Genomic DNA, 26,504 nt, shown 5'->3' with positions numbered 1-26,504 from the left:
TAGACAAAATGGCGACATGTCAACACATGACCCCACACTTCCTACATGGATTTAATAAATTAGTAAAATTTAATGAACATGCACGGAGTCTTATGGGAAAGGCTTATAGTATAAAGGGACCAATTAAATCCAAATTGGTTCACTATTTCTACCACGGTTATGCAGGAATTAGGAAGTGTTAGAGAGTTCTCCGCTTATGTATAGGAAACCATTTTCAATCCGTAAATAGACTCTCCTCGAATGCATTTGTTTACGATACTTCAGGTGTTACCCCCATTTCTGTATATTCAATGCAATTAATTAAAAAATATGTAGACAGACTTTTACGGCATCCTAAAGCTGAAAACAGATACAACGTTTGATTAAAGTTTTGCGTTGGGCGTCGAGAAAAAAACAACAACAACAGGGCGAAGACGACACCAAAGTCCGGCGTTGATGTGTTTGCCGGCATATATTTCAAATGAATTTGAATTTTTCGGCATCATGCCCAACAGTGTAAAAACGGCCAAAACGACACAAAACTTTAATCAAACGTTGTATCTGTTTTCAGCTTAACTCCTTAATTCAAAAGTTGTTCGAGAGAAATCCGGTTTTGGCTGGCAAAATACCAATTACATATCACCCATTGGCATTGAGCTATCAATGGATCTAAGTTCTGCGTCGTGTCCACATTTCTATATTCGTGTCTCTCCTGGAATTCATAGAGGATGATCTACTTCTTATACATATTGTCCATAGGAAAATTTTGTAGAGTTAGGTTAGTTGTAAGTTAGTTGTAGTTTTAGTAATAAGTTAAAATTAAATGAGATATACTCTCGAAATATGAAAGAGCCGGGAGCAAGCTCGTTATTGATTTTACGTAAATATTAAATATTGAACTCAAATTATTAAAGAAGTTAGTTTCTGAATTCGCCTCATCATGTAATTGAAACCATACATAATAGTTTTAAGTATCAAACCTGTTATGAAATTATATGTTTTTTATGCTTTGAAAAAAGGCTCAATAAACTTAAACTTCTTGGATGCCTGCGCATATCTCATCCATTATTCGCTGGAAGAATCCTGGTGCTGATTTGGTACCTGGAGTGAGGCGATTAAATCTGTATAAAGCTGGAAACAGATACAACGTTTGATTAAAGTTTTGCGTTGGGCGTCGAGAAAAAAACAACAACAACAGGGCGACGACGATACCAAAGTCCAGCGTTTATCTGTTTGCCGGCATATATTTCAAATGAATTTGAATTATTCGGCATCATGCCCAACAGTGTAAAAACGGCCAAAACGACACAAAACTTTACCCAAACGTTGTATCTGTTTACAGCTTAACCCTTTGTGAGTATTAATAGTCTTTGCTTTGATCGTCGACTTCTAATGGGTGATTTTTTAAGAACTATAGGAAAGTTTTTTTTTTTAAAAAAAGATTATTTCATGCAAATGTTGATCGTGACTGCGCCTCAAATGGTCCATCCGCTTAGTCCAATTTTGGCATACTCTTTCCAACATTTCGGCCGGTATCTCGTGAATAAATGCATTAATGTTGTCTTCCAATGCGTGAATTGAAGCGGTCATGTGTATATAGACATGAGCTTTAACATAGCCCCACAAAAAAAGTCTAAAGGCGTTAAATCGCACGATCTAGGCGGCTAAACACAATTTTTCGATAAAAAAAGTGGATCTTCGGCCAACTTTCCAAGAGCCCATTCATCAAAAATTCTACGTTGCAGTAGGTCGTTCGGCTTCAATTCTTGCAAGCGTTGTTCGTTTGTAAGACGATTCATTGTTAAATTATAGACCATACTGAAGATCTTTGACAGTGAAACAAAACACGAAACGTGCGTCAGCTGTTTAAACCAGTTAAAGATAATAGATAAAAAATCACCCGTTACTTGAAGATATGCGTCAGAGAGATCCAAATGACTAAATATCATACGGTCGTGACCATCTGAGAGAATTTCTTCAGGAGTGGGCAGAGGATACTGATTTGGTTCAATTGAATTGTTGAGACCCGTGGAATAGTCTGCACAAATTCTAATTTTTTCGTTCCTTCTACTCACGACTATTGGCTCTGCAAATTTTGAAGAATTGACTGGTGTGATGATATTTGCTTTTTCTAGTCTAACTCTGTTTCTATATCTGTTCTCACGGGGTATGGTACTGGACGTTTGCAATGAATGTTTCTTTTGCGTCTGGAAGAAGTTTAATAATCGGGACTTTAAGAGTTTGCCTTACTTCAATCCTTCGCCATTCCCAGACAATTTGGCCAATTGCAACGAAATAAAGCTTATTTGCATCGAAATTTAGTTTACTTTCCGATGACATAAAGAAATGTTGAATTATTTCTTTAAAAACTTGTGAAATTTGCGAATTTGTTAGAATAGTGCTTTTTTGCTAGTAGTCGGCACCTTTTTCCAATAGTCGACAGAAATTGTGCTTAAATTCAAAACGAATATTTTCCTACACAAACCAATGCATATTATGGCATGTTCACAAGAGGTTTCAATTACGTTGTTCGTTCGTAGAACAACGTATACGAATTAACCCGTTACCATTTGTCATTCACAGTAACAAACTTCCTTTGTTCTTACATTTTGTTTTCTGTTTTTAAGAAATTTGAACACAAGCCACATATACATAATAATAAATTATTAAAATAAATTATAACACTTCAAGAATGGAAGGTATGTTAGTTAAACTACTCCAAAAGAATTACAATGCACAGAGGCCAATTTTCCGAAAAACCTGGCCAAAAATCGAAAAAACAGTTGTATCAATTTACACAAAATAGTGTCAAATATTGTTTATAGGAGTCTACTGCGTGTAGTTATGTAAAAATATATACGTTTATTGTTTAGTATGTGGGTATAAAAGCAGGTCCAAGTGACCTTATTTAAAAAAAAATCTCAATATTTAAGTTGTTTATTAAAATCTTATAATATCCAAATTAAACAACGGTTTTAATTTTTTTTTTTTTGTAATTGTAATGAAAGGTATGTGAAACGTATTTAAAACGTTCAGTGTCGCGAATGAAGTGCGCGTTTTTTTTAATTATTGATGTTCGTGTTGGGCTGTGTAACTTATCATTTCATAAAAAGGGAAGAGCTTTTTACCAATTTCCATTGGAACATCCAGCACATATTTGCACTTTTCGTTTTTATGTGATATTTTGTCTTGCAGATATGTAAAAATTTTCTTTGATCCAGAATGTCAGAATATAGTATATGGTCACTTTCTGGCATTTGGGTACAATTAAGAGTTTTTATGTATTCTAAGACCTATAGTAACATTTTATGGCGAACAAATTTCTATAATATTTTGACCTGATTCCATCACATTTTATAGGAGATTTTAAAGATTTGTGGAAAAAGGGGCACGAGGGTTAATTCTTTTAAGGAAAGTATTCCTCGCATTCTTGTCAGTAAAGCTGCCAAAGACATTATACACTTAAAGTACAAGGATTCCAACTGATCTTAACTCAAACATTTTCAAAACTGTAGAAATGGCAGAAGCTTGCAACACTATTTTAGTTTCTTGGTATTTTGGCAAAATTGATACCGATAATTCCTTGGTATGTAATACAAATAGAGATTCCATTTGTTTGGCGATTAATAGTGAAATTTAGCGGAGAACATTTTTGTCTTTGACACCATTCTTCTATAAAGATGTTTTGTATGACAATTTTGGCAAAACTCACATGAAGTACGATCTTAACCCTAAAATGTGTTTTTAATTTTGCATATTTCTGGAGTTTAGTTAAGACATAGAGTTTTGGCGTATTCTAGGACCTATAGTAAAAATTGATGGCGAACAAATTTGTAGAATATTTTGATCTGCTACGATCACAAAATGTTTAGTTCATTACTTTTCATTCATTATTTCCCTCTTTTCTGAAATTATTTGTGTTTTTAACATATTTTTTTATTTTGAATTTATGTACATATGTCATAATTTACTTTATAGATAAATTAATTCTCTCATTTATTAGGGACGGGACATATTTATTCGTGGTTCAGAGAGTATTTCCACTCGAACGACGTAGAAAAATCGTTCGCTCACAGAATTTTCTATAATAAATTAATAACTTATTCGCATTCGAACAACGAATAGAAAGCGAACAACGTACCGTGGCACACTGGTCCGAAATCCAATTTTTCTGGCCAAAACTACTTGTACGTTCCTTTTTATTAATATTTAGTTTAATTTATAATTAATGTCACAAAATATTAATTCAGAATTATTTTACCCTGAATTTCCAAAACACCGTTAAAATATATTAAACAGGGTGATCCCATTGTATGGGGTCTAAACTAAAACTTTGACCTATGTTTATAATTTTTGGTGCGAAGGGTTCATATCTTTTAAGAAATCAAAATGCAAAATTACAGCTAAATCGGCTTACAAATATGGCTAAAATCGTCAAATTACCTTAAATTGGGGTAACCTTTTATGGGGGCTATACCCCAACGTGGACCTATGTCGACAATTTTTGGTTGAAATATTCTCTGGACTCTCAAAATAAAAATACCAAGTTTTCAGGAAAATCGGTTCAAAATTGTGTTTCTTACAATTAATTTTGTACCAGCCGAATATGAAATATCATTTATCGCAACGAATCGCACCTTGAAATGATTTTTTATTAAAGTATGCACATCAAAGTATTTTTGAGTTTTTTCTAACATCGACCACTAGCGATCAAAATTATTTCGGTCCATAACAATTTTAACATTGAAACAAAATGGAAGAATTTAAGAGTGTTCCAGAAATATGTTGATAGCTTTGTTCTTAGAGCGAATTTTTTCTTCTGTTCCTGTTGAAAAATGATTCTATTTACATTCTTCTTTCTTCTCCATATTTGAGTTGTATCTTTACACTTTTACTTATTGCGATTTTATAACCCACAAATTATCAAAAAATACTGCGCGCTCAACTCGATTAATAACACAGTAAACAAATCTCTACTTAGACTCCTTCTCGTCTAACGGTAAATGCAAATTTGGAATAAACAATCATTGTTTTTGTTGTTTTGGAGTGTTTGCTTCAATATTGCGAAGAAAAAACTCAAAAGAAGAATGTCAAAAAATTGACTTTTGGCCAAAGAATTCACATTTGCGACCAATGTGCGTGGAGAAAGCACATTAAAGAAGGAGAAGTGACAATCAGCTTTGCTTTTACTTTTTTGTAAATTAAATTTTTAAAATTTGAAATTATGAAATTTAAAGATCTCAGATTTGTAGACTGCGGAATCCTATGCAAATGCATATATGGTTAGGATGGTCGTAGGGAAAATCTGATTAGACAGAAACTCGTTTTATTACAAAATAAAACGAATTAGGCCCCGAAATTTTTGCATATTCTGCATATCGTGCATATTTTGACATATTTGTACATATCTGCATAAAAAGAGCATATGCAAAACCATATGCAAAAATATATTCAAGGATTTGTGGTCTAAATATCCTACCAAAATGGCTGAAATTTGATATTTAAGTCTTCGTTAGGGATATGCAACTTTACAACTGAAATCTGTCCGCATAGGTCCACGTCTACATATAGGCCCCATAGAACGGTACCTCCCAATTTCCGAAATTTTTAAGGTTGTGGCCTCAATATCCCACCGAAATGACTGAAAATTGGTATTTAGTCTTCATTGGGGGTATAAAACACCCCACCTGAAATTTGTCGGCATAGGTCCACGACTTCATATAGCCCCCATAGAACGGTACCTCCCAATTTCCGAAATTTTTAAGGTTGTGGCCTCAATATCCCACCGAAATGACTGAAATTTGGTATTTAGTGTTCGTTGGAGGGGAATAAAACACCCCACCTTAAATTCCTCGGTATAAGTTCACGTCTTCATATAGCCCCTATAGAACGGTACCTCCGGATTTCTGGTATTTTGAAGGTTGTGGCCTCACTATTCCTCCGAAATGCCTGAAATTTGTATTAAGTCTTCCTTGGAGGTATAAAACGCTCCACCTGAAATTTGTCGGCATAGGTCCACGTTTTCATATAGCCCCCATAGAATGGGACCTCCCGATTTTCGGTATTTTGAAGGTTGTGGCCTCAATATCCCACCGAAATGACTAAAATTTGGTATTTGGGTTTCGTTGGGGGTATAAAACTTCCCACCAGAAATTCCTCGGTATAGGTCCACGTCTTCATATAGCCCCCATAGAACGGTACCTACCGATATTCGGTATTTTGAAAATTGTAGCCTTAATATCCCACCGAAATGACTGAAAATTGGTATTTAGTCTTCGTTGTGGGTATAAAACTTTCCACTTGAAATTTGTCGGTATAGGTCCTCGCCTTCATATAGCCCCCATAGAACGGTACCTTCCGATTTTCGGAATTTTGAAGGTTGTGGCCTTAATATTACACCGAAATTGCTGACATTTAGTACTTAGTCTTCATTTGCAGTAGTAAACTTTCTCCCAGAATTTTTTCGGTATAGGTCCACGTCTTCATATAGCCCCCATAGAACGGTACCTCCCGATTTCTGGTATTTTGAAGAATGTGCCCTCAATATCCCTCCAAAAAGGCTGAAATTCGGTATTAAGTCTTCGTTGGGGGTATAAAACTTTCCAACTGAAATTTATCGGTATTGGTCCACGTCTTCATATAGCCCCCATAGAACGGTACCTCCCGATTTCTGGTATTTTGAAGGATGTGCCCTCAATATCCCTCCAAAAAGGCTGAAATTCGGTATTAAGTCTTCGTTGGGGGTATAAAACTTTCCACCTAAAATTTGTCGGCTTAGGTTCAGGCCTTCATATAGCCCCCATAGAACGATACCTCCCGATTTTCGGTATTTTGAAGGTTGTGGCTGTGGTTATACATTTCTCTATTTTATTGACTTGTCTGAAGAGAATTTTAAACAGAAAAATTGTACACATAGACATTTTTGTACCTATTATTGAAATATTTGTTGCATAAGAAAATATGTAAAATGCATAAATTTTGCATATGCAAAAATTTATGCATTTTGCATAATTTTGCATATGTCATATGTTTCGATTGCAATGTAATCAGAAGCCAAAAATATGCCCAGTCCCAAAATTTGACATGAATCGGACCAAAAATAGGGGTTGCATAAAATTCCGCTGTCTACAGATTTGCTACCACAATATACTTCTTTTCATCATAAACGTGTAGTATAAAAACCTACGACAGATGTAAATGCTTAACTATTGCATTTTGATTCAAATCGGATTTTCGAAATGTGTTTTTATTCTGCCTAAGAACATTGTATTAACGATCCTATTATTCAATATTTTCTTTGACATTGTGGGGGTTATTCTGAACGAAAATGTCCTGTGAGTTTTGTTTTTCCGGCGTTTTAACTTAAGGTTGAAAGTTAGAAAACTCACGGGGAATTTTCATTCCGAATAGCCCCCTATATTTTCAATAACAACAATCTTCTTCATCAATCAATATCTTCTATGAATATACCTTACCCCAAACTAATAGACCAAAGAACAGTTTTTAATACTTTCTCTATCATGTGCTATTCTTGAATAAAATGTCCGCAAAACTATCGTGAAACATTCGAAAACGATTTCAAGCCCGATTATGAATATCAACTCAACGTGAGTTTTCTCACTCTCTCCTTTAAGTTGCAACGGCAGAGAGACAAACCTCACGGGGAGTTTACATTCATGATCTGGCTAATCGTATTCGATAGATTTTATCTCGCGGGTATATACAAATAAAACAAATATTGAGACACTTAAAAGTTCAATGCTTTTGTGACGGGCGATGAAGTGCATACGTTATGTATATTGAGTAACTGTGTTGTTGCCTTGTCGGTGTTTCGAACCCACGACTTGATTTTAAATCACATTAGCATCAGTCTCATTTATAATAAGCTATAGTGCACACTTCGCTGAGTCTAATAATAAATACATGTGTGTGACCAATAGCTGGAAAATCATTACTATTTCATAATGTAGCTGATTTTAAACTGCAGACCAAAACGAATATCTTTGAATTTTAAACAAACATGCTTTGTTTGCTATTTCTTATCGAATTTTTGATAAGATATTAGTATTCATTCTAAGACGCTAGGTAGACTTTTATATACACTACTATAACATGAAAAAAATAATCCATACATTCGTACGAATTTATTTACGGTCAAAAACAAAATACATGTATTTCAGCATTTTTAAAGAAGGAGAATATTATATACATAAACTAAACATTTTTAATCAATTATTTTAGATACTATACTAAAATGAAGAAAAATTAAAACAACTTTAATTTATTAGTGGAAAAATTGGCGATGTTTACCAAGGGGTAAGGCAAGAAGACTATAGTTTTGGATCTCGCCACAGATTCTCATCAGTTAGCTTCTTTCTTGTTTTTCAACTAGAAACTTTTTATACCCAATTGTCAATAGCTCGCTCAAATAGGTGCGTTTCCAAAGAAACACTCTGAGTCTCAATGAAAAATACATAACTAATTTGTTGGTATTGCTTCATGGTAGAACAAATACAAGGTAAAGTTAATACTACAACAAATACAACTCGAACAACAACCACAAAGGAATTTGTTTTTGTTTGTAACGTTACTGCCAGTTGTATTTGTAAACAAAACAAGGAAATGTCTATAAATTATTGGAATTTAAAAAAACTAATAATTTTTCACATTTGGTTGAATATTTTGGAAAACATGAATAAAAATTCGTTACATTTTTAATTTTTATGGTTCCACATCATTCCACTAAATGCATAAATTCTCGCAGAAAGTAGAATTCTTGCAGAAAAGTTTGGGGTCGTTGGAAATTCATAGAAAAAGGAGAAGCTGTTTCAATGTTTTGTTTTAGAAATCAAAGAAGCACATGTTTATTAGGGCTTTATTTTTTTAAATTTTAACAAAATACCTCACATATTAACAAACGTTGTATCGCCTCCACAAGCGGTGATTTACTGCGCGGCTTATCGTTGTTTTAATAAAATATTAAAACATAAAATAAAATATTAAATCTACGACTATGGGACTAAGACTGTTTTGAAAAGCAAAATAGAAGTCGTCATCTCAAATAAAAAAGCCAACCCTCCTAAGTTTGTACATAATTGTAAATAATACACAGATGCATCTTCCGAATCACTTTCGTAAAAGAAAGAGAATATTGACCACAACATTTGGGGTATTATTTTTTTTTTTTTTTTCATTAAAAAAATCGAAAATGAAAATATGCCCCAACAGGTGCATATATGGAAAAAAAATAAAACTATTAGAAAACATTGCGCAATATGTCTGGGAAAATTTAACAGAGTAAGTAAGAAACACTTAGGTTTAGCAAAATCTTGGAGGTGAACATCTTAAGTCGCAGCCGAAGGCATACGTCTAACTAAACTTTAAAGTATAGTAAATTTTTTATAGCCCAGACGTGAAAATCTTAAGTCGAAGGTCAGTCGTCTAGATAAACTTTAAAGTGTGGCAAAAACATGAATTTTATGAAGACTTTGCCAGTTTTTGGACATACACCAGAGGTACAAATCTTAAACCCCGGGTAAGGTCGGTGAATCGACTAGAAGTTTTCCAAGTTATTTTCCTAGATGGTAGGTCTATAAACAACATCGTATTCCTGAATCCAAGTTTTTCAAAATTCAGTTTTTTCTTAAGGTACACTGCATTATTATGGCATAGCATTGAATACATTAGTTGTGTCTTTTTACTAAGTCCCAATTTACATTAGGCGAGTTTACTTGCGGCAATTGTCAGTTGGTAGGTGAGAGAGGGTGCTGAGAGGCAAAGGGTTACCATATGCCTCACCTCTCTCTCCTTCAAAATGACAATTGCCGCAAGTAAACTCGCCCAATGTAAATTGGGACTTACTAAAGTATCCTAAACACACACAACTGTCAGTTTTAGAAACATTTGTAATAGTTATATAGTTAATAGTGTTTCGGCAACATTTAATAAGTACGGGGACAAACGTATAGTCGGCTTACTTGCACATACTTCTAAACACACACAAAAAGAACATTGTTAAATCAGGTGAAAATACCTTTTCGTTTTTATGCATATGTATGTATATATTCATTGTATCAGTTCGATATATACCATCTATTGTTAGTAGGGCATATACTAGATTAAACGTACCAAATAAGATTATAGTCAATAATAATTCTTCCAATATCAATAAAGTTTCACATATTTTTATTATTTTTTTTTACATTATATCAAAACAAACGAACAAATTCTTTAAAAAGTGACCTTCCATTCGTCTTTTTTCAGGTATATCGACGCATTCCTTGAATGAGGCTGAATTGGCAAGGGATTTCGAAAGAATAGCCGCAAAAAGAAGTTTGGCAACCGAAATAATTAGTCGCATACCTTTACAAAAAAGTATTTCGACATCTTCTATTGTAGCAAAGGAGGATATAAAAACCATTGCAAGACATCTTACGGACAGCGAAGATGAAAACCAAAGTCTATTAAGGGCTCACGCAAAAATAGAAGTCTATGATAATGTAGAAAAGAGAAGGAAACGAGGTTCATTGTTTTTCCGCAAAAAGAAAGACAAGGCAAAAATGAAGTCGATTGGCGGACAAGTAAGTAATTGTGACGCATGTGGTGTGGGAATAACTCTGGGGTCACTTAAAGATCACCAATTAGAATGCAAAGGAAAGAAACATAGTGGATCTCTTGCAATTGGCAAAAAATCGATCAGCGGCAACGATATGGGACAAGATTTTTATGATGGACCTGAACAGAATACCAATTTTAATGACGACAATGCTCCACTTATCAGGTCGGAGTTTTTGAACGATGCACCCATTGAAGCGCAAGACTTAAAAGCTGATCCTATACTAGGCATTGAACTGAAGGAACATGATTCTTGGTCTCCCGGAATACCAAAGGATATTTTAAAATCTTTAAAAGATCAACAAATAAAGAGGCAAGAACATATATACGAGTTTATTATGACTGAAAAGCACCATTGTCAAACATTGCTGGTTATGCAAAAAGTCTTTGTGGAGAGTATTGAGCGTCATTTTCCATCGATAAATTGCAGTAAAATGTTTCCGCGATTGCAGGAGCTAACAGAATTACACTGTAGTTTCCTTAAAAAACTACGCCAAAAACAAAAGGAAAATTATGTTGTTGATTCTATAGCCGATATTTTGCTTGATTTCTTTTCCCTAGAAAAAGCTCAACATTTAAGACTTGCTTATGGAGAATTCTGTGCTAACCATCGATCGGCGTTGGAGCAATTTAAATCATACATGACTGGAAGAGATCCGACATTTTCCGAATGGTATAAGCACTGTTTGACGAATCCCCTGCTAAAGAAGAAAGGAATTCCAGAATGCATATTGTTTGTCACACAACGGTTAACAAAATACCCACTGCTCATTGAACCCCTTCTAAAAAGTGCACGAGAGGACAAAATGGAATATGAAAAATTACAACATGCACTTGGGTTGGTTAAGGAGCTATTAGTTGATGTAGATGCGTGCGTGGCAGAAAAGGAATTGAGAGAAAGGCAAATTGATATATACAATAGAATTGATAACAAGTCGTTTGCCATATATAAAAACAAACCGTTCCGCAAACAAGATGTTGGTCTCGAATCTAAAAGGAGATTAAAATTTGAAGGTTTAGCGACCTTAATGCAGGGTCGTTCTAAAATGCAACTAGTACTTGTTGTCGTTTTGACGGACTGTCTGTGTTTTCTCAACGAAAACTCAGCTCACAATAAATACACATTTTTCACACCAGAACATAAAGCTGGGGTTGTGCCGCTACAAAAGTTGTTAATTAGAGAAAAGGCAGGCACCGAGTCGCGTGGCATTTACATTATTTCTTCCAATCCCCTTTTTCCTGAGATGTACGAATTGAAAGTTCAGACTCCCAAGGACAAAAACCTTTGGATTCAATCCATAAGACAGGCTGTTCTCGATTGCCCATCAACAGATGTTATTGAATCAGACGATTTGACTCATGAAGAGAAAATACGAATTGGTGTAAATAAAAGAGAAATCATTGAAAAAATTCGCCAAAAAGACATAGAGCAAGCTATTTTGCTAGAAGAGAAGATTCTACTCCAACTTAATCTAATGCAAAAAGATCAAAAGCCATTTAACGCTGAACAAGATGGGTCTCAAACGTCTGCGGCGCCATCATCCCATATATCAGCTGCACAGTTTTTGGCAACTTATGGGACTTATAAAGATATAGCAATAGGAACAGATTGTGATACTAACGAATTATGGAAAAAGGTTTTGAACACTGTGCAAGATATAACACAGTTGGCTAGCAATGTTTATACAGCGGCTACTGGACAACCGGTGTCTAGATCAGTTAGCTCTGTTGGAGAAAAACAAAGTGATACATACAATTCGCCTATATTACCAAAAAGAGCTGAAACATTTGCAGGATTTGATGAAAAAAGAGCCAAAGGCACATACACATCAAGGGATATTAATAAGATGGGTACATTACAGGTCCTCTCACCAAGACTACAAGAACTTGAAGAAAAAAGAGAAGTAAAAAATACTTCAATAATGAGTGCACTTATGCCTTCTTCAAATACAGATCCGGAAACTGCATTGCAATATGATCAGTCGCCAGTAGCTACCAAAGATAATAACTTGGCTTATTTACAAGTTAGGCATAATCTACATACACTCTTATGCATCATATCGCAACAAATGACAACTATACATTCGTTACAACTACAATTGGCATTGTACAAGGAAAGTCCAAGGGCTTCATACACTCATAATGACCAGCTAGAAGAACTGCGTAACTTGCAGGACAAATTACAAGAAGAGAAAACAGCCTGGATAAAACAAAGAGATCAACAAGAACAGGATTTAAAGGAGAAAAAGGAGGCAATGGATAAATTACAAGAACAATTAAACATACAACAAGAGGACATTAAACAGCAACGTGAGCAGTTATACCGTAAAATGGAGGTCTTGTCTAGTCAAGGATTGTTAATATCCCCTAATACACCTTTAAACATATCAAATCCGCTAATACAGACATCAGCAGTTAACAATAATGACATGGACCATGACACACATGACTCTCAAATTCATGATCTCTCCACCGCCATTCCAGCTCATGGTGCGTTTTCTAATACCATAGAAAGACGGAAGGACAAATGGCGGACCGCATCCACAATGTCTAAAAATCCCCCGGTCCATCTGTTAAGTGCTACGAATGCTCCCAAAGTTCAACAAAACGTTGTAAAACAAAAACTTCCTATGAAATTGTCTTCGCTGTCGTCGGTATCAACAACACCAAGTAGTAGCTCTTCCGCAGCCAAAATTGATAAATCCAACAGTTTTTCTACAAATAACAATACCTCTACATTATCCAGTGGAGGTATTACACAAATGTTTCCCTTAAAATTGGCAGATAAAAGATCGACACCATCGTCTAGTAACTCTAGTACTGCGAATCCATTGATTCCACAACATTCTCGAACTGGCAGCTCTCCTGCAATAATACAACACCCAAATACACCAATGAACAATACAACAACAGCCTTGATATCCCCACCACCCGCTGGTGTTACCCGTACTGACTCCTCTTCCACACTTACCTACGGTCAACGTTATTCACTGGGTTCAGCGAACCCCCCTACTACCCCAACATCAAGTAAACATATAACTCAACCCAATCAGACGAAAATTCCACTCAAGTCTCCATTAAATACATTGGCAGCTCCAATTACAGCTACTTCTTCCAACACATCAATACGTACTATAGCCCCCCAAGCAAAACCTGAGGAAGAAGAAATTTACTTTTGACGCAGATTTTCCAAAGAAGTAGAAATTTAAACACTAATGATTTTGGCTTTCTAATATATTGACTCCTAAGTTTATTTGTCTTTTGCATTAAATAAGTGGATATCATAAAGACGTACGTGTGTTTTTATATAGTTTTGAACAGAAATAAAAGAAAAAAGGTATTGGCAACTATCATTGGTTTATAACCAATCTGTCAGTGACTAATATTCAAGTTCAAATTTAATAAAGTGCAATACAAACATTTTTTAACGTTGTGGGCTGCTCAAATAGTGTAGAGTGTATGCATTGTTATGATATTCTCTTATTTAATAAACCTTTTGCATTTAACTAATTTAGTAAAATACTTCAAACCCGAAGTAGTTATTTAAAATTGTATCAAATACAAAATGTACTTTTTTGACTCATTGCTCATCGTTATTATTCTATATTCATAAATTCTAGACTGTATATTACATATAATTTTAGGTTAAATGTTTAAAGTACTTAAAATGCTGAATATCCTCGATTTTATAATTTACCAAACTGAGTAATGTATTTAGGTTAGGGAAATGAAAATCTTGATATTTTTGCATAAAATGAGTTTATAGCCTCTGATGTTCCGTCTGTTGAGTGTATACATCTTTCATAAAGTTTGTGATATGTACCAAAATGAACAATGTTAAAATTATTATTTTTTATAACGGGAAACTCATTCATTTTTTTTTTGTATATCCAATGTAAAAAATTGTAATTGAAATTGCGTTTTGGGAAACCATACATTAAAAATATATATTTTTTGTTATTGTATAGAAAGATTGACAGCATTTATGCATGGAAATAAAATATTTCATAGGAAAATATTTTGAATTCTTGTGTTTGCCTTTAGCATGACAAAAATTAGTACTGAGCTTAGGAACATACCTAAAAGTGAATATAAATGTAGGCTGACTTCATAAATGCAGTATTTAGCAAAAAATTACAACATCATAAAAAGACGAAGTAAATATGGGTGGCAACACTGACATTGTCAAAAAAGAGACACGGCATTTTGCTGCATTTTTGAAGGCACAGATCGCTTTACTTTGTTTATTCTTTTAAATAATTACCACAAATCCGTCATTTCTAATTGTTTCAGATGTATTTTTCTTGTTTTCTTCGCAAATGTCAGTTGGCAATTGTTGTGCAGCACAAGTGGTAACACTGTTTGGCAATTGCTGCGCAAAGTGATGTGTCGCGCGACTTTTTTGAATTCGCGACGATGCCAATAAAAAGACATGCTGCGTTTATGAAGTCGCGACGATGTCATTTGACGCATCTACTGCATTTATGAAGTCAGCCGTTATTTTAATTTCAAGCATCTATAACTTGTTCCTGTATTACACTTTGAAAAATAGTTAGATTGAATTGCTTAACATATTTTTTATTCAGTCATTTTTGTGGCAGTGCTACACTCGATTTAGATTTCGTAGACACAGAATATTTATTTTGGCTTAGAATTGATTTAATTTTTACACTCGATATTTGGAACGTATTATGTATATGTATTTCGAATTTTAAGCATACACATTACCGATTTTCCATTAAATATTTAACTTAGCTTTAACTTTATTTAACATTTTAACTTAGCATAATCTATATGGAATTATTTCAATTTATGTTAAAAAAAAAACTACATATGTAATGTATGTATATTCGATATATGACATTCCGTTAAGCAAAGAAAATCTCAAAAAGTGACATTCCAAGATTGATCAAATTGCTTATGTTTATTTAAATTATTAATTTTACATAATGATGTTCGTGTAAAATACATTGAATATATGTGATTGTAAATGTTATATTCAAAGAAAAATTAAACAGAATTATTAATAAAATTAAGAGTTAGTATTACATGCATATTATATTCGTATTCAAAATTACTTTTTATTGTGTGCATTACACTAATTTACATGTCTTTTGAATATTAATTATTTTAAATTAAGCAATAAAATATTCAACCTGCTGAAAATAAAAACCGTTTTTTCATGAGATCGGGGCTTACAATGGTGGATATCTTAAAATATTAAATGTGTTGCGTGTGTAATTTTTTTTGTTAACACGAGGTTAAAGAATTGCAATAATTTACCCGCACTTAATATTGGCTACGACCGATGACTAGAGTAGAAAGCGGAAATGATGAGTGGCTAGACAACTGAGTTGTATAGGGTGTTGCCATTTCTGTGTTTGAAGGGGGTCGGTTAGTGAGCACGTGGAGACGTGTCGTAAAGTACAAATACAACTATGTACTGACACGATATTTTTGCAAGTAGGTGAACGAAAAGAAAAATAAATAAATGAAGGAAAATCGAGCGAAAATTCGAAGGAGGGAAAATTTGTGTTGGCGTCGGTTCCCCGTCGTATAAAAGGCTGAAACGGGAAAAATTTAGGTCTATTGTATTGGTGATTTACTAAGGAAAGGATTACCTGTATGTGTCAACAGTGAATAAATTAAACAAACAAAGTTTCTCAAAGTTTCAATTTATTAAGTAATAATAAGTCTTTATATTCAAAGACGAATAATATCTTGTTCTGATTTATGAGTGCGCGTTTAAATAACAAAGGTAATGATTGTTTGTGGTATTGTGGTTTAGCTATGTTGTACAATTAGATGTTTTGTTTTATTTAAAGAAAGCGCCAAGCAGCATAATAAGGTATTCCCAGGCCTCTTCAAGAAGTATATGAGAGGAGGTCTGTCTAATTTTCCCCGAGGCTTTGTTTTAAACCGAAACTTTATTGTGACTGGTGGTGTGGCGGTGGGCAGGAAAAAAGCCAATATTCCTCTGTGTCGAAATTCCAATGAGATAAGCCCGTGCTGCCGGATGAAGGAATCCTCATATTAATTGCCAAAAGAGGATTATGCGACAGTAAACCCAAAGATGTTTTTTTTAAAAGCCGTAAACAGGTAACTCCGTACCACTATATATAAATCCTTTGGTCTCATGAACATACGATAGGCGTACTGAGCCTCACAACAAGAAGTCGCCTGGAATAAAAAGAAAGATTTTTAAATGCATTAGTCTCTGAATGAATAAGATATCTTAAATCACCGTATGCGTGTATGAATGATAACGATAAAAAACCCCCTAATTATTGATCATATGTTTAAGTAGTACTAGTAGTAGTTAGTGGAAATAGTAATTAAGTTCTAAAATTTGTGAGGGATTATTAATGCCAGGTTGGTAATCATATAGGAGTGTAGGGTTGCCCTGAGTTACATATAGTTTTGTGCTAAAATCCGTGGGCTATATCAGGAATGCCCAATACCTACTAACAGAGCTCTCTTAGGCAGGCATAAGCTATAGTAATTGGCCGAAGTGGGCCTAATAACTATTTGTGACAGAGTGGTGATCTGAGTGAATGACTCCCGCTTAAAGTGTTTTTTTTTTGGTGTTAGTAATTCCAGTGAGAGATTTTTAAGACGTCTACTTTCTATTGTCATATTGTAGTATTAAGAAAAAAATGACTTTGTCAAATAAAAATTTTTATGTCTGAATCATTAACTAGAAAATAATATGTCTTGCTAAGTTATTTTGTGAGAGAGGGAATTAGGGGCATGTTATAGGGAGGTAAGTGTGTGTGGAATACGGGGCCCTTTCGAATAAAGATTTGTTTAATATGGAATTAAAGGGTCATGGTTGGGTGGGCTCAGTGTGGGAGCAGTCTCCTTCAAGCTCCCGTGTCATAGGTGTATGTCGTGTTTGTGATCATTTTGTTGTTGTGTTTGTTTAATTGTTTCAGTTTCAGCATTTTAATTGTCCTTCCCCTTTGTGCTAGTGGTGGCAGGGTTGAGAACCCCCTGAAGGTGGCCACCGGCTGAGCTAGGTGAACCCCACCATAGCGCCACTGTAGGCGGAATGTAACAATATGGCGCCCAAACAAAACATCTTATCGCCTAAATTTTTAGAGGCACTAATTCCTCAGCCAAGTTCTAAGCGCAAATCAAAGCGCCAAGACGAAATACAATTTTGGCGATAGACAATTTTTTCAGTGCAGTAACAACGAAGCACTGTGCAATAGCCCATAGGGAAAAATAGATTAAAGCGATTATCGCATTTTCTATACAAGCTAATAAATATTGCTTCCACTTTTTTATATTTAAAACTGTGATATAATGTGCAATATTTAGTTTAGAGTGTTAGAAAATTAGGATAAATCGTTCCATGTGATAGTGTCAATGTCAATAACTCTTGTTCGTAGTGTGTAACAATGAATGTATTGTATGTTTGACTCCTGTTTATATATTTCCGTTTTTATTTGAGTTAGAGTAAAGCCGATAGACTAAGGATAGTTCAGGGAAAAGTACAGTATCTGATATGACTGAGTGGGTCATATGCTGTACTGTATAGTTTTTCTCGATTCACGAGTTCTTTTTCATACCTTTATACTTGTGAAAATGCCGTAGAACCTCCTTTAATAAATATTTATGTACGTTAAATGTAAGTCCAGTCTATGCAATACCCTATGACAACCAAATTTGGACACTGATAATAAAATATTTTGCTTGTTTCTCGAAAAGCAAAAATCCACACGCTTTACCCCACTATTAGATGAAAATCCCTCTAAGGACCTCTCAATTTATGTATTTGTGTCGTATAGAAAAACCTAACTGTTTGTGTATTAATTTACTATTGTTTTTAAATTAACATTTGAAATTCTTTTTTTTTCTCGTAAATCGTCGGTTATTAATTTGTAAGAGAGATATACTAATAGAATCGTACGTTAAGTATTGGTAGTGAGTGCATAATATAAATTTTGTTTACTTTTTGAGCGCATATAAATCACTTCATTCGAAAAGATAAATTGAAATATTTTTTTTACCCTGGTCTGATGGGCAAAAGGGCACATTACCACACACGCAGTAAAAGAAACCGATCAATATCGTTTGATTTAAATAGGACTCCGGTTCAACCGACCAAAAAGAAAAAAGATCCTGAAAAGGAAACTGATTCAAAGATGCAAGACCCTAATGCCAATAGCGACCCTAGTTTTAGGGATATGTCGCAGACTATAAACAATCCCAGTCCAAGCACTAGTGGTGCGGCAGGCTTACATCAGAGTAATACGCAACCAACTATGCAGTCTATCCAACCACCAGAAGTTGACAAACTAGTAAGGAGTTTAGTTCAGGATAGTCTGAATCATGCCCAAGCAGGTTTACAATCTTTAGTACAGGCAAGTGTTTCTAAAGAAATGAATAAAGTATACTCCGTGATCAACAAGTTAAATGATGCCGTATCCAAATTGACAATTGGCGGACAAAATGTTCCAGGGAATCAACCTCCCTCAGCCCCACAAATCGATAATCTAAGATCGGCCAATACAGAATCTCATCCAGGTATAAGTCTTAGGAACACGGTCACACCTTCAATCATGAGGACCGCTAATAGTCAGGGAATAAAGATCGAACGGTTCGGGATAAATTTCTCGGGTAAACCAAATAGTTTATCCATAGAGGATTTTATTTACCGCTTGGAATATTTCCAACAGTTGTATAAACTGGACTGGGAAGATATCCTTGGGGAGTTTCACGTTTTGATGTCTGGGGCCGCCCTCGAATGGTACTGGCTTCAGCTAAAAAACGGCAATGTATCTTCTTGGGATTCACTAAAATTCTCACTATTGGGGAGATTTAAAACTAGAAGGACATGCTTTGAGGAAATGCGGGATCTTTTAGAGAGGAAACAAATGCCAGGAGAATCAATTGATGACTTTTTCCATGATATCAATTTGATGAGGTCGAAATTGGAAAAACCGGTCTCGGATTTTGAAATCATCTCACTGGTAAAGAAAAATCTTAGGAAGAACTTATCGAGCATAGTGTATTCTATGAATGTGTCCTCCCTAGAGCAATTGAGGGTAGAATGCCTCGAAGTAGAAAGGACCTTTTTCCGTAAGGACTCTACATCAATACAGCCTTTGACGAATAATAAGCCGGTTCGCGTTAACGCTCTACAGGGTGAAGAAGAAGCAGACCCTTTCCCAATTCTTGCTGACACCGATGAGGTTATAGACGTTTCAGCAGTTAAGAAGCAATTGATATGCTGGAATTGTCAGAAAACTGGCCACGGATTTAGGGATTGCCCTTCTTCCCAGAGAAACTATTTTTGTTTCAAGTGCGGTAAGCAAAATACCACCGCACCAAAATGCGCCAATTGCAGGGCGGAAAACGGGAAGAAGAACGTGATGGCAGCGGGGAATCAACGTTCTTCCGAACAGCCCGCGGTCCAGAATCACCAGCCCAACCAGTAAATAGTAAAAACAATCCAGTCGACTATTCTAAAATTCGACACTATTTGCCCCTCGAGGCCAGAGAACAAAACTATCAGAAGGTAAAGGCAAGAATTTTTCAAAATGAAGATGGGGAAAATGTGGACATATGCCAAGCCCACAACAACGTAAAATTATTAACAAGAAACAAACAGAAGATCGAAAAATTGAGACAAAAACAAAAACAAAATAAAATATTAAAAAGGTCGGTATCGGAAAGCATCCTAAGATGTCAACAAAGAATAGACCCAAGGCCCTATGCGACGGTTAAGATCCAAGGAAAGGAAATCAGAGGTCTGCTAGACTCAGGAGCGACGGCAAGCCTATTGGGAAAACACTGTAGGGAAATAGTCGAAGAAATGCAAATAGAGATTATCCCCTATAACATAAATGTTAGTACCGCCGCAGGGCAAATCCATCGTATTTTAGGAAAAATAGAAGTTAACGTTGAGTATCAACAAAAATCAGCAAAAATGTGTCTCTTTTTATGTCCTGATTTGGAACAGGAATTGTATCTAGGGACGGATTTCTGGAAACTCTTTGATATAGCGCCGGAAATCTTTTCCATAGAAGAAATAGGAGCCGATCTACAACAGAAAATTCATGGTACTTCGAAAAATGAAAGCTTAAATATGCACATACTAAACGAAGACCAACAAAAAAAGTTAGATGAAGTGGTGTCAAAGTTTCTTACTTTTGAAAAGAATGGGTTAGGGTGCACCAAGTTGGAGAAGCACGCCATTAAGCTAATAGAAGGTGCAAATCCAGTCAAAGACAAACACTACCCACTGTCGCCTGCCGTGCAAGACATGGTTTATAGGGAAATCGATAATATGCTCGCTCTGAACGTAATCGAAGAAAGCGATTCCCCGTGGAGTAATAGGACGACGGTGGTCAGAAAACCGGGGAAAAATAGATTCTGTCTAGATGCGCGTAAACTTAACGCGTTAACGATCAAGGATGCATATCCCTTACAAAACATTGACGGGATATTGAGCAGGATAGACCAAACGCATTACATTAGCAGTGTCGACCTGAAGTATGCGTTTTGGCAAATCGAGTTGGAAGAAGAAGCCAAACCATACACCGCGTTTACGGTACCAGGTCGACCGCTGTACCAGTTTCGTGTAATGCCGTTTGGTCTATGCAACGCTGCACAGAGACTCTGCCGTTTAATGGACCGCGTAATACCAGGTAGATTGAAATCCAATGTTTTTATTTATCTGGATGACCTACTTATAATCGCAGATGACTTCGACAACCACATCCGTTTACTAAATGAAGTAGCAGAGTGTCTACGAAAGGCAAACCTAACGATTGGGTTGAAAAAGTCACTATTTTGTTTCCGCGAGTTAAAATACCTCGGGTTTATAATCGGAAATGGAAGCTTAAAGACCGATCCCGATAAGCTTAGCGCCATACAGAAAATACCTGTACCAAAAACACCGAGAGAAGTTAGAAGCTTCCTGGGAACCGCCGGGTGGTACCGACGGTTCATAAAGGACTTCGCCACCATATCCGCCGCTCTCACTGACACTTTGAAAAAGGGACAGAGATTTACAATAACTCCTCAAGCAATAGAATCCTTTAATTCACTAAAGAGAGCCCTCACCTCCGCCCCCGTTCTTCGACATCCGGATTTTCGGCGGGAATTTTTCATCCAGTGTGATGCTTCCGAATACGGAATAGGAGCAGTTTTGTTTCAGAAGGATGATGATGGTGGCGAGAACCCAATCGCCTTCTATTCTCAAAAACTAAATCCATGCCAGCGAAATTATTCCGTTACCGAGAAGGAGTGTCTGGCCGCGGTATTAGCCGTAAAGAGATTCCGGCCATATGTGGAACTCATGAAGTTCACTATAATCACGGACCACGCCAGCCTCAGGTGGCTTATGTCTCTAAAGGACCTGAGTGGAAGGCTCGCACGATGGTCACTATTACTGCAAGCCTTTGATTTTTCCATCGAGCATCGTAAAGGGTCGGAGAATATTGTAGCTGATACCCTGTCCCGGATGCCGATCGACTCAGATGTTGTCGTGGAAGAAATAACTGAAGAAGATTTTCTAGACTTTGAAACCACCGCGTTCGAAAGCGATGAATATGTGGAACTGCGCAAGACTATAAGGGAAAACCAAGAAAAACTTCCCGATTTGAAAGTAGAAAATGAAAAAATCTACATCCGAACAAAAAACTTCGAGCAAGAAACAATGGAATTCGAGTGGAAATTATGGATACCACAAGAAATTACGTATGCACTTATTGAGAAAGCCCATAATTATAACGAATCTGTCCACGACGGCATAAATAAAACCTTGAATCGCATTAGAACATTTTATTACTGGCCTAAAATGGTTTCACAAGTTAGGCAGTATATCAACAACTGCCGAACTTGCAAAGAAACTAAACCTTCCAACCAAATTACGCGCCCGACGATCGGAAATGAAGTAGTGACCGAAAGACCCTTTCAGAAACTCTATATAGATTTTCTAGGGAAATATCCCCGATCTAAACAAGGAAACTCGTACATCTTTATAGTGGTCGATCACTTTACTAAGTTTACGTTCCTACACGCGATGAAAGAAGCGACATCCCAAAACGTCATAAGATTTTTAGAAAATCAAGTATTCCGAATTTTTGGAGTGCCGGAAATTATACACAGTGACAACGGGAAACAATTTGTGTCAAAGTTATTCGAGGAAATGATTAAGACCTATAAAATTATCCATCTGAAGACAGCTTATTATTCCCCACAATCGAATGCGTCGGAGCGAGTGAACCAGTCGGTATTGGCAGCGATAAGGACATACGTCGAAAAGGACCACCGCGACTGGGATTTGTACCTTACTGAAATTGAGCAGGCCCTGCGAACTTCGGTACACTCCGCGACAGGAGTTAACCCCTTCTTCGCCCTATTTGGCTACAATATGTTCACGAGTGGGACAGATTACAAGTTAGCTAAGAAGCTGCAGTCATTGACCGAACATCAAATAACCCAATTAAATAAAACTGACCGATTAGAATTGATGAGACAGAAAATCAAGGAAAATATGCATCAGGCATATCAGTCCAGCGCCACAAGGTACAATTATAAATCCCGAAATGTCATCTTTCGGCCGGGCCAGGAGGTTTACCGCCGAAATCACATCCTGTCAGACTTCAAAAACCATATTAATGCAAAGTTTTGCAAAAAATATCTCAAATGTCGAATAGTGAAGGCAGTTGGAAACAACATGTACGAGTTGGAAACCCTTCAAGGGAAACCTCTTGGACATTTCCACGCCAAAGACATCAAAGTCTAAAACAAGGTGTATGTAGACTTTTTTGGTTGACTGTAATTAACTAAGTGCAATATAGATTAAGAAAATATGTGTCGTGAGTGTCCAGTTTATTTTTTTTAATCTATGTTGTGACTGTGTGATTATACCTAGAGATTATTGTCACAAAATATGGACAAAGTATAAAAGTGGGAGAAGAAACCTAATTACCCGGCTAATGAGACTTCAGGGTGTGGGAGTTCCCCACGTTGTAACCGCAAGAACAGTGGCGGACTAAGAAAAGTTATAAAAAACCAAAACGATCTGATTCGGATATAAATAGTTCAGGCAGGAATATTGTGAAGCATGTCTAAATACTTTGGAAGGTTGAGGAGGTAAAAACGCTCCAAAACGCAGGAATAAATACTATTTATGAAACCTAATATGATACACCACCCCATCTGTTGAGTAGAAAGTTGAAACCACAATTGAAATTTTTTTTCTTAAGTTGGAACAAAAGTTGGATGAAGAGAGGCTATATATTTTTTTTTTGTTATAACCTAGGCATTGCTATTTATTTTTTTTCATTATTTTTTTTCAACCACAGTTTAAGCAGGTAGATAATTTTTTTTGTATTCCCTACCGGCCTGCGAACAACTTTTCAGAAATCATCACAGTTACCATTAGTATTAGTCATTTTTCATATGACACCCCCATAATAAAATATTAAAAAAAATATAAAAAAGTAAGGATAAATAAAAAACAAATAAATATAATAACTAAAGAAATATAAATAAAAATATGGATAAATAAAACTATAAAGAAATAATAAAAATAAATAGGAAACATAAAATTATATGTATATGCAATAGACATCTAAATAATTAAAAATATTAAAATTTGTGTACTGATAGATGAGGTTGAATAATGTGCGGCCTATGTAGCATGAACATCCAATAAGGCAAAAACATTAGGTAAATGCAATTAATTTATACTTCACGGAAGAATGTATGCTTTTCTCGTGTTGTTGCAGGAACATATCAAAATACCAAATCGGTAGATCTAATTTTTCTTTGATACATGTTTTTAACGAAATGAATTCAGTATAGGGGCACGAAAGTACCCAAATTATTGTAGCATGCGAGAAAATTTAGCGATGATTACGACCTAATATATCTTGCTGTACATGGGTTCCATACAACTGCATGGGAAGCAGTTTCGATGATGTAACGTTGTTAACATATTTTATGTGCAATTAATAATCTCCATCTTAGGTACCATACGCATAATCAATTGGTTTTCATCAACATAGCACGTCAATTATTAAAATTGTTCCTTTAACTGTCGAAGATGTTTTAAACTTTTTTTTATCGCATGCGATAAATGTAGACCGCACCTTAATGCACTGCCTATTGTCCACAGGCACACACCAGTTAGTTCCTTTACACCACACACGATCACTTTCACTACACATTTACACTGCCACACTCAACCTCATCATCTTCAATATAAACAAAATTGAAATGAACTCACCTATGAGTGCTTCAACACGAATGGTAATTCCTCCATTGAACGGTAGGGATGGTTTATAATACACATCATAAAAAGTTCCGACTATGGGTGGAGTGAGCCAGAAGTAGCACTATTTACATCTTTGCGGTTTTAATTTTCATCTGTTTCCATTAGGGGATGGTATTCAGGTAAATGTAGCGAACTACCTGAAATAAAAGAAAATGGAATGAGTTAAAAGGCTATACTAGTATTGAGTTTTTTTGTTTAAATAAATAATTAAAATAAATAAAATTTAATAAAAATCCCTATAGGTTTCGTTGTATACAACAAAATAATACAATAATTTTTATGTTGCTGTCCAATTACCTTCTTCAGCTAGAAAACGTGTGGGGTTGTAAAATATGAAGCAAATAAAAACAGTCAAACAATCTTCTTTAGCACACACATCTTGGAAACAACATAACAAAATTGAACTAAAGACACCAAACACTAAAGACACCAAACACACAAGACACAAACACACACATATACTGACAAACTAACAAAGTAATTATCATTCCAAGGCAATGAACGTTACCAAGGAAAATGCTAATTGCTTACCTGTCTTTCGTGTGGGCAATATTCCAATGAGGTTAGGAAAACTGGACGGTGGTGGATGGCCGCATATTAGCTAGGTAAACCGAGCACAGTCACTGTACGGGTCACGATGGAAGGGATGCATTAAAACGATGACGTCTGGTATAGCAGGTACTGGTTGGATGAGTAAAGACGGTGGTTTACTCATAAGAAAACAGCTTAATAAGCATTTTAATTCCCAGCGATCGCGGTGTTGGGGGGTAAAACAGGCATTTAAGCGAAAGCAGAAATTGATTTATAACGCCATCGGTTCTGTAATAAGAAAAAACTCTATGTCAAATCTGCAGAAAAAGTAGAGTAAATAAAATACTTACCATAACCTCCGTTGCAATAAAGACACCGTCGAACATTAAATGAAATGCCATTCAATAAAGGGCTTGTGTACGAACATATGTGTGTGTGTTTTCGTTGACCGAACGATTTATGCGCGTACCGATAAACATATACACACAATGGCCACAGCTGTCAGCGTAGCGCCGGCACACACACAGTACTGTGGTTAAGAGTAGTAGCGCCGACAGCGACTCCATTGAAACGTACCATTGAGAAATGAGCAGTGTTGTAACGCCGACAGCTACTGCATAATTAGAAGCGTGGATATACACACACAAAATTATTAATGAGTTCTTCTGCAAAAGAAAAAAGGAAACCATGAATAAAATCATTAGGATAGGCGGTTTGATAAATTTACCTGGTTGTGGTGCGTATCATTTGGTACTATGGACAAAGGTTCATGATGTAAAACAACATGTCTAATCAGTCAATCAAAAAAATCCTTAATTTTCACAATTTATTTCCTTAGAACCGTTCACAAAACACAAATCGGAACAATTAAATCCACGCACATCACAATTTTTCTGAGGATTCCTCAAAAATTGTGAAGTTTTGTTGCGTGTGTAATTTTTTTTGTTAACACGAGGTTAAAGAATTGCAATAATTTACCCGCACTTAATATTGGCTACGACCGATGACTAGAGTAGAAAGCGGAAATGATGAGTGGCTAGACAACTGAGTTGTATAGGGTGTTGCCATTTCTGTGTTTGAA

General features: G+C 35.7%; 1 protein-coding gene and 1 long non-coding RNA gene across 2 annotated transcripts in view; one reads left to right on the top strand and one right to left on the bottom strand.

Annotated features, from left to right (window-relative positions):
• The window catches only part of cyst (rho guanine nucleotide exchange factor 18 cysts), a 31,784-nt gene extending 16,019 nt beyond the window's left edge, over positions 1 to 15,765 (top strand). Inside the window, exon 3 of the mRNA XM_073968181.1 lies at positions 10,243 to 15,765. Coding sequence (XP_073824282.1) covers positions 10,243 to 13,772 — 3,530 coding nt within the window. The 3' untranslated portion in view covers positions 13,773 to 15,765. The remainder of the gene's footprint in view (positions 1 to 10,242) is intronic.
• A 487-nt stretch (positions 15,766 to 16,252) lies between these two features.
• LOC141394212 (uncharacterized) lies at positions 16,253 to 26,464 on the bottom strand. The gene is made up of 5 exons (XR_012410276.1): positions 26,151 to 26,464; positions 25,774 to 26,088; positions 25,424 to 25,711; positions 24,845 to 25,029; positions 16,253 to 16,773 (listed from the first exon to the last, which is right to left on the bottom strand). It is a non-coding gene; the product is annotated as an uncharacterized lncRNA (long non-coding RNA).
• Positions 26,465 to 26,504: the final 40 nt, after the last annotated feature.

The sequence above is a fragment of the Musca autumnalis genome, unplaced genomic scaffold, assembly GCF_047663935.1.
Source record: "Musca autumnalis isolate F117 unplaced genomic scaffold, ASM4766393v1 scaffold_2, whole genome shotgun sequence".
Classification (NCBI taxonomy): domain Eukaryota; kingdom Metazoa; phylum Arthropoda; class Insecta; order Diptera; family Muscidae; genus Musca; species Musca autumnalis.
This window is presented reverse-complemented; position numbering and strand designations above follow the sequence as displayed.